Below are 14375 nucleotides of genomic sequence, written 5' to 3'. Positions count from 1 at the left end.
GTAATTGGTTGAGTTTGAAAAGCCTCCTTTAGTCGTTTTTATATTTTAAAAATTGAAACAAGAGGTAAAAGAAAGAAAAAACTTAAAATAGAATTTATTGTTTTTTTTTTTAATATTGCATGAACAATGTTTTGTTCTAGAATTTATACTAGATCCACCTTAAGGTGGTTTTTACAAAACTTTGATAAGCCACATGATAAATTATTAATTATATCTATTAATATATTTAAAAAACATTTTTTAAGATTCTCATTATTTTTTAATTACTAAATTTATAATTGTCACAATGAAGACTTCTATTTTTTTTTATTTAAAATCATAATAGAAGAATCATTTGTTCTATGTGATGGAATCTTCTTGCTTTACACTATTTATAATGGTCAAGGCATTTGAAGAACAACTATTTTTTCTTAAAAACTAGGGATCTTTGTAAAGTTTTGAATCATAGAATTTTGAAGTGGTTTTCTAGGTCTAATAATCCCTTAAGATCTATCATTAATAATTTATCATTAACAAGACATTCCATAACATTAAAAAGAATATATGAGCATTTATCATTCTAATTAATATGATCACTTAATATTTCAAAAATTATTATTACATTCAACAATAATACTAAAATTTACACATATCACGTTTATTTTTTATACTTAATTTTTATCAAATAGATGACTTTAGAGCTTAAGTATACAAAATATATAAAATGATCAATCTACACAAACTACTGATGACTACAATTTCGTCAAAAATAATTTTTAGTTTTTAATACATATCACATTTAAATGCTTTATAATATTTGATACTTACGAAAAAATTACCAAAGAAATAGTTGACTAATACATAAAAGCTACACGATTGAGTTTTGTAATTATTATTAATATTTATAACTGTATATGTTTTTAGAACAAAATTAATAAACTGAATAATTTTAAAAAATATTCAAATAAAAATAATTTGAATAATTTATTTATAATATAAATAAACAAAAAAATATTATCCTTTAAAAATAATTGACATATTATGAAAGCTTACTATTTATTGCAATTTTTTATAACATGCAATTCTTTCTGCTATGTAGTCTACTGTTAAAATTTACGAATAATAATTTGAACTCAAAAACATGAGTGTTTTAAAACCAATACCACTTTATGCATATATATATATATATATATATATACATAATTTTTTTTAATTAGGTATTTTGATAACTTTTATTACAAAACACTGGACTCTATATTTCACTGACATATTTCATCAATAGTATATATGAAGGAAAATATAACTCATATAATGTTAGAGTGTAAATGAAAAACTATAAAATATACTCTTTCATTGCAATATTACATACATTATCTACATTCATTCCTATTGTTGAACTTTATATATTGTACAACTAGCAAAAATCTTGTGGATAAACTTACAACTTCTACACATATTTCATCCATCATGATTCTAGTTGCCTTTTACAAAGTTTTAGCATAAGTGAGCTACAATATATGTATAAACACACACATATATTTAGATATTCCCTCTAAATGCTTTGTACTATTTACATTGCACTTCAACACCACCAGATGCTCCTACTTAACCATCTATGTATTTGTATAAGTGGGTGCTATCAAACTATTTAACTTTTATTATTTTCTTTATGTCAATAATTGTGTTTCAAATGCTAAACTCTTTGAAAGTTGATGATTAAAAATAGAACTAAATGAAGATCCAAAGTTAGGAGTATAATTTTTCAAAATCAATGACAGAGTGTCTTGTGGTTTAGTTCTCAATATTGTTTTTCAGACAGAAAGGAGAATAGATTACATTGACTGCAAGTATTATTTTTATTTGACCCTTGTTCCAAAGACCAACATGTAAAAGATTAGAGGTCATCAGCTGATTGCTTAAAATTCATCTGAGGATGCATATATGCTCCAAGAAGGAAATTGAAAATTTCATGAAAATGGTTGGCATTTAAAACATTGCTGGAATTTGTTGAGGCCTTCCATGTTCATTGTAAGTTTGACATATTCTCAATAGGAAATGAGAATTTTTGGTTACTGTAGAAGCTCGTGATACAGTATATAACTTCAACAAATTTGTGGTACAAGCCTAGACACGCCCGTTCTATAAATCTTTGGGCTATTACTGTTGCATAAATATTTCTTTGTAAAAAAAGTCTTTGTCTTCTTAATTTGAAACTAAACAAATAAATAAATGAACCCAGTTTTGAAAGCTTGAGATATAGGAAATCACATACTGTTCTTCAAGATCTTACAGTTAGTTGTATGAGACAGATTTTAAAAATAAGAATGGTTATTCACTGTCCATTTGAACAGTCAAAATTTCTACCAGCCCAAAATTGAATGGACGGACACTTGACGGTCAAACAGTTACCTATGCTTGAATTTACCTTCTTCATGAATTTCTGTAAATGACCCCAAAAAACGTTAGACGCATTGCCCTTGAGCCCTAGAATCGACCGGACATGGCCAATGTGCATCAAGAGCTTCGAGAATATCCACTGACACCGAATAGGGTCTAATCTTTACGGTTTGAAAACTAAAGTCAGTGTAAGTTGCTGACATAATTTCCAGCCTTCTCTATTGAGTGATAAGTTCACACTTCCAATCATACCTGTGGTCACGCTTTCTATGAGCAACGAACTGCCTTCCCTAGACTGTCGGTTGACAACTACAGACTACGTGTTTACAAAACTAATTTAAATTTTGGAGAGAATCCAGGAAGGCTGCACAATCGTCCAAATTTTGTTCTTCCACAAAAGAACTACCTGATTGCACTAAAACTCGGTTGAACTTTGCAGCATGTTTCTTCTGCTAACTCTGGGATGCAATTTTCCAGGACAGCTACACCTCACATACATGAGTATCTGATTTCATGGGCCTTTGAGCTCGGTCGACATTTCTGTCACTGGCCATACTTAGGAAAATCTGCTCTAGTGTGCTTTGGCTCACACTGTAGTCATCAAGGTCAAGATCATACTTAGCTTTTTCCAAGGATGAGAAGACATGCGAAAGAGAGTGGCTGTTTCGAGGCAGTGAATACTTGACTCTCAGCATACGCTCCTCCTCCAGAACGGAACCTGGAAACTCCGACTTCATGAAGTGGTGGAGATCAGTGAGGGAAGCTGCGCGTGAGCACTGTAACTCCACGGTGTAGCCTGTTACATTCAATCATGCTCCACTATATGAACACAAATCTCGTAAGAAAAATAGAATGGGAGTTGGTTCAGCTTTTGAGAAAATGAAATAAGGGTAAGTATCCCTCACCTTGACCAAACTGAGACTTGATGTGTTGGACGGACCCTAGACAGACCAAGCTGCCCGCCACCATAACGCCTACGCGCCCACACAACGCCTCGCACTCCTCCATGCTGTGGGTGGTGAGAACAGCGCTCATGTTCTTCTCTACCACGGCGTTTAAGATGAGGTTCCACATGGCTCGTCGCGTGACTGGGTCCATGCCACTGCTGGGCTCATCCAGAAACAGTACCGCAGGGTCTCCAATCTGCCAATTCCTTTTTTCTCATTTTTTTGTTCCCGGAGTATTGAATATGCTTCGGAAGAGTACAAGCAAGCAGCCGATAAGAAGGAGCAATAATGGAAAACAATGACTAACCATTGCGATGCAAAGAGCAAGCTTGCGCTTGTTGCCGCCACTGTAAGAACCCGCCAGCTGGTCCACGTACTTCTCAAGGCCAACAGCTTGGACCAAATCAGTAACAACCTTCCTCACACTCTGAGAGGGAACTCCTTTCAAGCTGGCATACATGTGCAGATGTTCCCTGGCTGTCATAAGGTCCAGCAATGGATTAAACTGGGGACAATAGCCTATTTGCTTCTGAGATGCAGGCAGTTTACTCAACACGGAGTTGCCGGTGATGAACACATCACCACTTGTTGGTTTTGTGTCGCCACTCAAGATTGAGAGAGTGGTGGTTTTACCTGCTCCATTTACACCTCTGTCAACATATAACAAGAACACATTTTAATGAATCCCCAAAGATTAAGAATCCAGATTATAAAATAGCCAAAGGAATGAACTACTTACAGGAAGCCAAAGCATTGTCCCGGTGGAATGCCAAGCGAGAGATTTCTGACGGCCACCTTCGCCTCGTCTACGCCTTGCCCAGGATACATTTTGTTCAGCTTGTACACTACAACTGTGTCTTTCGCCGCCAAACCTCCTTCCACTCGCTGGCGCTCAGTTCTGACATCGTCATCTTCTTCTATAGTATTCACCTCTGTATTGTCGTCATCAAAGGTAGACAGAGTAAGTTCATCTATCTCCTGTATTGCGTAAAAGCATTTGAACTAAGACCACACACTGCAGTGGTTAATGCCATATCAAATTGACTAACCTTATCATGGACATCATTGTAACATTTGAAGCCAGGTAGAGTTCTTTACCTAAGTACATGCTGGGTTTGGAAGTAGAGTGTGCTGTGAAGGAGAGCCAAGAGGGTAACCAAGAGCTAGAATCTATGATAAGTGTGAGACAGGCAAAGCCCACAGCCTCCACCAGCATCAACGCTAGCGAGTGACCGGTAACATCCCAACGACAAGGATTACTCGGACGTCCGTCCATGGTGCTCTCCAGATCCAGAGCAGCTAAATTAGCAAGCCCTTTTCCCAAGTTGTATGGTGGAAAGAACTGGTACACCAGGATCAGACGCTCACTCAAAACCTGCAGCTCAATTATCAAATACACTTCAGATGCCTCGAGCAAAATATTTTTCAAACTTTTCAAATGTGAACGAAAAATAGACAGAAGTGGTTGCAAGTCTCTGAGACAATCATTTGATTGTTCCACAAACTGTTAATTCCAGCATATTGAGAATGGGGGGAGCCTTACCTTGGTGTTCTCTAGAGAAGCCAGGAGAATATTGCTTCCAAGCGCTCCAAAACCAGTGATCAAGTGAATTCCTGCTATCGCTACCTGGAAAACAAATGTTGCAATGGAGGTTGAAGTTTGAAGATCTTTATTCTTAATTGGGACGACCAGTGTGCAGATAAGGCGCAATTTTCTACTTTCATTTGATAATGAAATAAGCTGGAAGTTGAAGATGAAAAGTTAAAGAGGGCATTTCACGATTCAGAACAACATGACGATACAATTGCAGCAACAGGAATTTGTGGCAATTGGAAAAAGTGAGCAGTACCTGGGCATTGGCATGATTGGAAAAGGCAAACGAATAGCAGTAAGTGAGGGGAACGACTGCCAAACCGAAGGCAATAAGCAGTGCAATAGCAGCACTTGCTTTTGCCCAAGACCCTGTGAAGGACTGGTCTTTGTATAACACTAGCACCAACATAGTGGTGCTCACTATAATTAAATATGTTAACATGTCCCATACATACGCCGCTGCCCAGTATGAAAACGTGGATGCTCCACTCACCATCTATAGCCACGAGAAGACAACACACAATGTAAGATGATTTACAGAGCAAGGAAATGAGTTTATTTTCACTGTACTTATGAACCTACTCAATGGTCGTAAATAGCCATGAAAATTATAGGTCATAACATAGCTTTATCACCAGGATACTCAATTACCTGCAATAGCTTAGCCTTGACCTCCCGTTCCTGAACCACGAAGACAGCAAAGCTTGCGGCACAATAGGACAATGGGATGAGTGTAAAAAGAGCAGCCAATCCTGTCAAGATGTTTTGAACAAGAAGTGCCTCATTCTTGGTAAGAGGTAAAGGGTGGCTTGACATGTGCAAAGTAGCTGAGGCATTCTTCGTTCTTGCCCGAAATGTCATTTGAGCCAACTCTTGAATCAAAGCTGGAAAGGAGTGATCTGATGTTGTATTATACATAAGAGTCACAGCGCTCGAAAGGCCATTTCCAGTTTCAGCTTTATACGACTTCCAAAGCTTTCCAATGGTTTCATCGGTTTGTTGGGAAGTGAAATTGGTCCTTGGCCATAATGTGTCGTTGATGACTACAGCTCCTGCCAAGCCAATTGAACATGAAGGACTTACGTACTGTCTAAAGCACCAGAAAGAAAATAACAAAAAAAGAATGAGAGTTCAATAGAAAAACGGACATACCAAATCGAGCTGGTACACAGAACAGAGAGCTTAGAAGCTGTTGGCTTATCTGGATGCTGTTGTTCACTGCATCATCTGGGTCAAATCTTACAAATTTACTTCCACCTTGAAGGGGCAAATAGTTGGAAGGTATGGGTCCAGCTACGGGAATTACTGCCACTGGAGGGAATTCCTTTCTTCCCGTCACAGTTCTACTATACATATCAAAATTGATCTGCAATTGAGGTCCAGCTGGGTCGATATTGAGCTTCATAATCAGCATAACAAGACCAATGGCAACAACTGGGAGAAGTACGGAATTGGCAAATGCCTGCCAAGTGAACATTGTTCCCCATCTTGTTACTCACAAATATAGCAACAAAAGAATAAAATCGAACATACACAGACATTTATCAAAACAGTTCGGCTTTCGCTTTTGCTGGACCTCTTGAAACTGCTGTCACAGGGCTGTATATCAGAAATCGGAGATCTCTAGTTACCTTCATGTCGCGCTTTGCAATAATGGCACGCTTCAAAAACATCTGCTTAAATGCACGAGTGCGGCTCCTCTTCCTCTTCTCAATTGAGAATGATGGTTTACATGAGGGGATTTCAACAGTGAATGTACTCGGTAAGTCATTTGGGGGAATACAGTGTTTTTGGTGTTTCAAAGGACTTTCGTCATTGTCTGCTAATCGTAGGAAAACCTCCTCCAACGTAGTCATTGAGACACCATAGCTGCTAACGGAGAAAGCACCCAGTTTTCCTTCTAATTCTTGAAACAGCTGCGAAAACGCAGCTTTGTTGGAGCTTGGTAACTGGAAAGAGATCTCCCCACCTGCTGAGCTGAGAGGGATTGCTTGCGGAACATAGTGCTTCACCAGCGCCGCCACAGCCGTAGCATCACTAGAGGAAAGATTGTTACGTGTCATACGGAGGTTGTACCCAACGCCAAACTTTGATTTGAGAAAGAGACTGGTACCGCAACAGCGAAGTCGGCCCTCGCTCATGATGGCGATACGGTCGCACAATAAATCAGCCTCGTCCATGTAGTGTGTGGTGAGGACAATGGCTCGGCCATGTTTGAAGCTTCTTAGAAGGTCCCACACACTGCGTCTTGACTGGGGATCTAAACCACATGTGGGCTCATCCAGAAACACTACTCTTGAGTCCCCTATCATAGCTAGCCCCACCTGCACCAACAGTAAGGAAAATAAGCCAGGGATTATTAAAGCAAGGAACTGTGGTATAGGTTTTTATAGAAATCTCAGAAAGTAACAGACAAGTCATGGAAACAAAAGGTACGAAGCAATTGGCGCAATTCACAAGTTATCGATACCTGCAGCTTTCGTTGCATGCCTCCGGAAAGACAAGCTACGCGCGTTTCGGTTTTTCCCTTTAATTCGAGACTCACAATCATGTCGCCCACAACAAGAGGGATAGAATGTCTGGGGACCCCTTTCACAGCAGCATACAATTCCAGATGTTCCTTCACGGTCAAGTAGCCGAAGAGAACATTTTGTTGAGGGCAAAATCCAATGATCCTGCTTGATCATGCATGGTGTGGGTATTCAAGAGTTAGCTACTTATATAATTGTTGATTAATTTAGACAATCCACTTTCATTTACTGTCTCACAAGATGAAAATGATGGTGAAGAAAATGCACCTTCGAACGTCATTCATGTTGCTCAAAATGCTGTAACCCAAGATTTTTGCATCTCCACTTGTGGGCTGGATCATACCCGTAAGCATGGATATAGTGGTACTCTTCCCAGCTCCGTTGTGACCTAAGAGAGCCGTAACATTGTTCTCGAAGAAGTCCAAGCAAAGACCAGTCACTGCAACTTTTCCATCATTGTACACTTTTCGCAGACCCTCGATGCGTATTGCTGCCTCGTCGCCGCTTGAAAATAATGGCTCAATGTCACCTTCAACAATGTCGTCCATCTCATCTGTGGTGCTCAATTTCTGCAGCACAGCGCCAGAAGTTTTTACAACCGACACATCAAAGTAAAAATTTGAGTTTAAACACGAAGAACCTAAAAAGCACATCATAATTTCAGTATCGTCTTGTCGTCATTCAAGAATCTGGACGAGTTTAATCAAATCAATTGTCGACAATGACTTCGTGATCAAGTTTGCAACATTAAGAAGCACAGATACCTGGTAAGTATCAGTGTGGTTGTTCCCTGCACATTTGTGCCAGTAGGAAGGCGAAAAGAGGAACCATGGAGATTGTCGTGCCGCGTATCCTGATGGAATCACTTGTTCCAAGTACCTAAAGCCAAAAGACAAAGATGCATAAGTATCCAATTGCCACCTAGTTCTAGTTTTTCCCAGCTTTCATTCTGGTACTTTCGAAGTCAAATTAGATACCCTTGATTTGCATATGGTAGGAAAGATGCCAGTAATTCTTTTCTGTCCAGTAGCTAGAAAGAAAAAGTGGAGGTCCTTAATCTACGGCAACTCTCTTAAATGTAATTTTCAGGTTAAGTGAGGTCGCTGTCTTACCAAGCCAATAATATGTATAGCACTGAGTCTGCCAGCAAAAGCATGAGAACTCTCCAAATGGAAAACCCATCTTCTCCAATATCTGCCCATGTTAGACCATAGCCACTTCCTTCATAGTGTGCCACAAGATCCACTCCTGCAACCAAGATCATAACAAGAAGGCTCTTTTACTTCAAAGCACCAAAATTAACATTGTTGGTACAAATATTGACACTGCAACAGCACATCAAAGAACAAGTCACGGCAAAAATCACTTCCTCAAGCAACAGTGACCTTGATAGCCATTAAATTCAACCAAGCTCACAACAATGTAGAGTTTTGTAAAGCGACAAATGTTTAGTTCAACATCCGCAGCAGATTCTCTTCAGCGTGTCTAATTTTCCCTTCTTTACTTCAAATGTGATTGGCAGAGATGAATCACCAAAGGCATATGCTGTGGGGGGCAGTAATGAAGCTATAGTTTTCCCCACAATGGCTTGTCCATTGCTTGTCCGGAAGAAGAGATATCGTGGCATCAATGCAGCAAAGAGGGAGAATATCGCCGCAATTGCTGCAAGCTTGGATCTTGAGAAGAACACCGACAAAAAAAAGCCTGCAGGGTTGGAGACACTAGAATATTATGACAAATTACGCAAAGTCTCCACAAAATTACGCACGCCATAGGAGTTAAATAGTTCAAGCTAAAAGCATGCAATCTGAAACCCAGTAACACTCTGATCTGCAACATGCGTCCTGTATCTTATGACGTTCTAAGTTATCGCAGTCCAGTTGCATACAGTACGCTCGAGGATTGTGAGAGCTCGTGGACCAAAACGACATTAATACAACGAAGAAAGAGTGATCCAAAGTGGATAGGTAATCACCAAAGGAAATCAACGATGTGGTGAAGAAAAAATACATGACGAATAGTAGACTCGGATCACTGCCAAACCACCAGACCAAAACATAAGTTAATTAGAATGAACAGCAACTGTATTGTTACGCAGAACATTTATGTGCATTCCTGTCTACTGAAGTCCTGCTCCGTCGGTGCTGAATAAAGAAACCCTTTACCTTCTATGGAAAATTGTCATAGACATGAGTATTGTCATGCATATCGAATTCAGCATAAAAGTAGCCTGCAATCCATTCATGTGGTAAGAAACAATCAGGCAGAGAACAATAGCTATCTTAGTAATAAACGTCTTAATACAAAACTTGATCTAAAACTCTTGTCACGGCCCATGTCATTATCTACAGAAAGGAATTGAATGTCTAAGAAAGCGTTCCAACAGGGAAGATAAACATGATCTATGACCCGTAGACACACGGACAGGTTTAGGGTTACCTGTCTGTTCAAAGTCTACATACCAAATAAGTCATGTGCCAAGACACAGAAAATACCCAAGGTTTTAACCCCATTGTTAGCATTGTCTGTTTAGCCCTGCTCTCCTTGTCCTCCACCATACCCTACACATGTATCCCGACCACATAAGTTCCTCTCACTTAACGTTAACTCTTGGACAATAACACAGATAGCACAAGGATTTTACAAACTGAAATTATTTGGGTTTTAACTTCCCATTTCAGAGAACTGACTGGAACTGGGAACAAGGATTCCACTACTGACCTTAACAAACATACCAAGAGGGTAAAAAGCAGTGAAGCACAACATGATCTCCAGCAATGGTCCAACCTGAAGAATCGCACCAGCCAATAGAATAAGTATACAGCAAAATATTCGAGTGTAAACTTTGACATGCATTTAGGAAGATACTGGCAAAGATTAAAAAACTGTACAAAAGCATTTTAAGAACTTACTTTATGGAAGAACTTGTTACGCATGTGTGCAGGTGTTGGAAACGGAGCAGCCCACATAGGTTTGTGGGTGAACAGATCCGCTTGTTTCTGCTTCGGGGCAAGCTGAAGAACATAACCATTGATTGCATCCTGCTCAAAAACCGATATTGTTGTGAGATACGACCAAGTTAAAGATATTTGTAGCTTTTAACTAAGAGTACATTTCGATGAATCACGCTTGTAAAATCCCTGTGGTAAACAAAGCTTACCTGTAAGCTGAGAAACCCTGAAGTATAGTAACGTTTGTAGTAGCTGAGGAGTCCCTTCCGCCGTTTGTGAAGTGTATCCCAAGTGGATGGAACTGTCGTGAAATTCATTCGTATTTTGTAGTCAACATTTCCGCCCACAATATCTAAATGCTCCACCACAATTATGGCCCATGTTGGCCTCTCCAGTTGCACTGATGTAAGTGCGTGTTTCTCAGCATCCTGGGAGGAAAGAATGGAGAAAGAAGGAAAATTTCCTTAATGACAGTTAATGTCTCTTACGTCGATGTGTGAACTAATTCATGCTTTGATATGTGGGTGAAGGCTTTACCTTTTCACTTTGGAAGATGCCACCGTAGACGTCTTTAAAAAACTGCATGCAATAGTAAGCAGACAGAACTTTAGGATAGAACTCCCAAATCAAATCCAATTCGCCTCATGTACCGTTTGTGGTAAGGGACACATTGTCTACACGACATCTTGCAAGAACACGCCTTGCGGTAAGCAGTAACCAATAGAAGGATGAGATCGTCTACTAAGGAGAAGAGAGAAGTCAGGACTACCTCGGTTGAAGTGGTCAAATACTCCACAAGGGCGGTAACCTCTGGTGTGTCAGGTACAAATGTAATGCACCCCAGCTGTAGTAGATTTCCAAGCTGCAACACACACAAGAAGATTATTTAAACACAATCAAGAAAACTTGTTTCGATTATGTGCAGACTTTGGTTGAAGAACACCCATCATAAGTGATTAGGGGATACTCCTAAGTGAGAATGGAAATTCATCACTCACGACATTGCCGAACAATCGCTGTGCGCGCAGTGCGTCCTCGAATTGCTTTCCTTCACCAGCCTCTGATACCAGTGACCAATGGGACGAGGTTATCAATCGATACTAACTGAAATGAGGCGGCCAATACTGGAAAATTACTATACATTTCGAAAGAGTGTTAACAGTCTTTGAGCATAAATTTGGTGGAAAAGGTGAGATCACGAGGAGGGTTACTCACTCAGAGTTCGTTTGAGGAGCAAATGAGCCTGAACGAAGGCATCGAAGGAGGGCACAGGCAAGGGCCCATTGTAAGCGTCGAAGGATTTAATGACAGTAGTGATTTGCATTGCGGATTCGACACATTGAAGGCTGAGAACCGCCAATGCAGGTGACATTGACTGTATATTAGTGATTGTGGACGAGGGTTTGCTGGTGAGGTTGTGAAACAGGGTTCCCCCAAAGGAGTGCCCAACTTTTAGCCGAATTAGCTCAACTAGACGGCGTAGCTCCTCGGGTGAAAGTTGCTGTCAGTTCCAAATGCACATCAAATCAAAACATGGGAAAGGAAAAAAAACGAAAAAGGAACTTTAAAAAGAAAACACAACTTAAAAGAAAATAAAAAATCAAATTTAAAACAAACATACAAACACACACACACGAACACTGAAGGTTGTTACCGTAATTTGACTGTTATTGCTGATAAGGTCAAAGCACAAAGAGATTAGGGTGAAAATTGGTGACTTCGACGGTTCACCTGCTGGGCAAGCAAGCTGGGAGGACACAGCTGCAGGAGGCTTTTGGAATTGGATAACATGTTCTCTTTGAGCATGAAAGAAATTGGCAACGTGTGATTGACGAAAATTTCGGCAACGTGGGTTTCTTCCACGCTGCGGGACCAACCCCATACCAGCAGAGTCATCAGTAGCAGCGGACTGAGTATCTCCATGATGGTTTGCTGCCATCCCCTTCTCTGCAACTCCATACGACAATATATCACTCAATTAACTTTCGCTCAAAGCCATCCGTCGCTCTCCACAATGTCGTCGTCAAAACCGAATCTACCGTCAGATGTTAGCAATTTAAAGGTCTAATTCTTGGAGGATCACGTTTCTCTTCAACATGAGCAGTTTACAGATTTGTAGAAAAAAGTTCGTAACTTTGTCGGTACATGAAAATTACTAATCCTTGACATTCTTCGCACAGATGGGGGCAGTATTGGACTGGAGCGGGACATTGAACGTGTAAACAACCGTGAGCACGCCTTCATTGGTAGTCGAGAGACCTCTCTAATGTCTGCAGTGACAGGGAAGGTGTGGTACCTTGTGAAGCCACTGACGGCGTAGCAATGCTTGCAGTTGATCTTGCCCTCGAACCGGCGGCAATGCACGCTTCTCTTCCAATGACATCGATCTGCGACCAGATTTTGCAGATCGGGGACTGTAGTCTCCAAGCAGCGCCGCTCCTTGGTCCCTCTCCATCATCTCCACTCCGGTGGCCATCGCACCGAAAAAATTGGGCATGTTTATTTATGGCACAGTCTTTGCATTCCGTTGCAGACACATTCTTTGGATTTGTGTGCTTGTGATGGATTTATGCCAGTGCACTAACAATCTCCTCCAGATAATCTCACATTATGCAACTACTCGTGCGCATTGGGTGTGAGTGAGAAAAACAAAGCGAGGTAATGTTGTGGCATTGAACTGGAAACAATAGAGCAGTCTGCAAGGTGTCGTGAGTGAGTCGCAAGAGCGCACTCGACCGACTTCAAATCATCTAACAAGCAAAATGATTGACATGGCCCTTAAATCTCCGGCAAATCTGATATCGAATATGTGAGGTTCCACGAATAGATCTGCAAATGGTTCCTCATCATGGACTCCCCTGACCACCACCAGTAGGCCCTCAACGGTCGAAGAATGCGTGTCACCCACGAGAGTGAAAGACTGAGGTAGGGCAAGCATTATTCAAAAAGGTAATCAGGAACTCAAATTGGAACAGTATGGCCAAGTGGGACACTTAATATCTTTCAAGGTGCAACTGTCGAAGGGCCAACCCTCCCCCACAAGATCCTTTTCGATGATCCCAAACGTAACTTGCTTCACCGGGAATTGGATGCCTCCAGCATCCATCCGAGAGACACGATCAAGTGCTCCCAAACAGTGTCGATCTACCGTCAAGGGATCCTTCCGTCACCTTTGTCCGTATTTACCACTCACAACCGGCTCATGAATCCCTTCCACTGGAGCTTGGGATCGAGCAATGGCTACTCAGCTGACGAAGACTAATGTTGTTCCAAGCATGTCTTTCAGAAAGGGCAAGTTCAAGAACATCGATGCCGCATCCCACCTTGCCACAGCCGAAACTCATTCCCGAAATGAAAAGATCGGAGAGAGAAAGAGAGCAATGTTCAATGTTGTCAAGGGATCGGATCTTGTCAGAATTCCCCCATCCCTGGGCAAGCACCGCGGGGGCCCCACACCAATGACAAGGCATTCACAGAACCCAAGGGCGACATCTACCACCAAAGCATGCAGCCGTAAGGGATGTTCCCCAATCGATGAGGGAGTCCCGCCAGATAATGACCATAGTTTCCAGTCCATCTAGTGAAGGGTGTTATGGGGTCATACAAGCGCGTCGCTCTGATGCTTTGCGCACCACTGGGCCAACCCAGCATGAGTTATTAGCTCTCACGCAGACTGTAACAAAACAAGACAAGACAAGAATGAGTCAGCCAGCCCTCCCCCCCACCTCTTGCCTGATCATTCATTCATTCAAGAGGGAATGATTCTGCCCAGGAATGCACCCTACTATATTCATGTTTCCTAAGTACCCAGCTCTCTCTCTCGAATGCGCACTCGTGGTGTCCCATTCCGGTGAGCTCCAGCGGCGCATCCCCCTTCACTCAGCCATGGCTCCCCACGCACGCCGCGAAGATTACCACGCGAGCCTGCGCTGTCTCCGACGCCGCAGGGGCGAATCCCCCCCCCCTCTTTTCAGGA

The 14375-nt window shown here is 41.2% G+C and overlaps 1 protein-coding gene across 5 annotated transcripts; it reads right to left on the bottom strand.

The window, feature by feature from the left end:
* Positions 1 to 2369: 2369 nt before the first annotated feature.
* LOC112282736 (uncharacterized) lies at positions 2370 to 13353 on the bottom strand. Of its 5 annotated transcripts, XM_090250642.1 has the most exons (28): positions 12696 to 13151; positions 12131 to 12346; positions 11615 to 11900; positions 11398 to 11459; positions 11169 to 11261; positions 10937 to 10978; positions 10609 to 10827; positions 10361 to 10489; positions 10170 to 10235; positions 9911 to 10009; positions 9614 to 9678; positions 9424 to 9482; positions 8982 to 9152; positions 8561 to 8696; positions 8213 to 8327; positions 7716 to 8017; positions 7388 to 7592; positions 6549 to 7241; positions 6070 to 6379; positions 5569 to 5969; positions 5174 to 5413; positions 4867 to 4950; positions 4422 to 4698; positions 4063 to 4255; positions 3957 to 3973; positions 3631 to 3800; positions 3282 to 3519; positions 2370 to 3172 (listed from the first exon to the last, which is right to left on the bottom strand). In XM_090250642.1, exons 1-28 carry the CDS (start codon positions 12894 to 12896, stop codon positions 2859 to 2861), a joined length of 5403 nt encoding a protein of 1800 aa, XP_090106768.1. In that variant the 5' UTR covers positions 12897 to 13151; the 3' UTR covers positions 2370 to 2858. The 5 variants fall into 5 exon arrangements, 3 of the variants coding, with proteins under 3 accessions (XP_090106768.1, XP_024376523.1, XP_090106769.1); XR_016503095.1 differs by lacking the exon at positions 3957 to 3973 and having other exon boundaries at positions 3631 to 3956; XM_024520755.3 differs by having other exon boundaries at positions 3631 to 3973; positions 12696 to 13353.
* Positions 13354 to 14375: the final 1022 nt, after the last annotated feature.

This window comes from Physcomitrium patens, chromosome 5 (assembly GCF_059467195.1).
Source record: "Physcomitrium patens ecotype Gransden chromosome 5, ASM5946719v1, whole genome shotgun sequence".
NCBI lineage: Eukaryota > Viridiplantae > Streptophyta > Bryopsida > Funariales > Funariaceae > Physcomitrium > Physcomitrium patens.
This window is presented reverse-complemented; position numbering and strand designations above follow the sequence as displayed.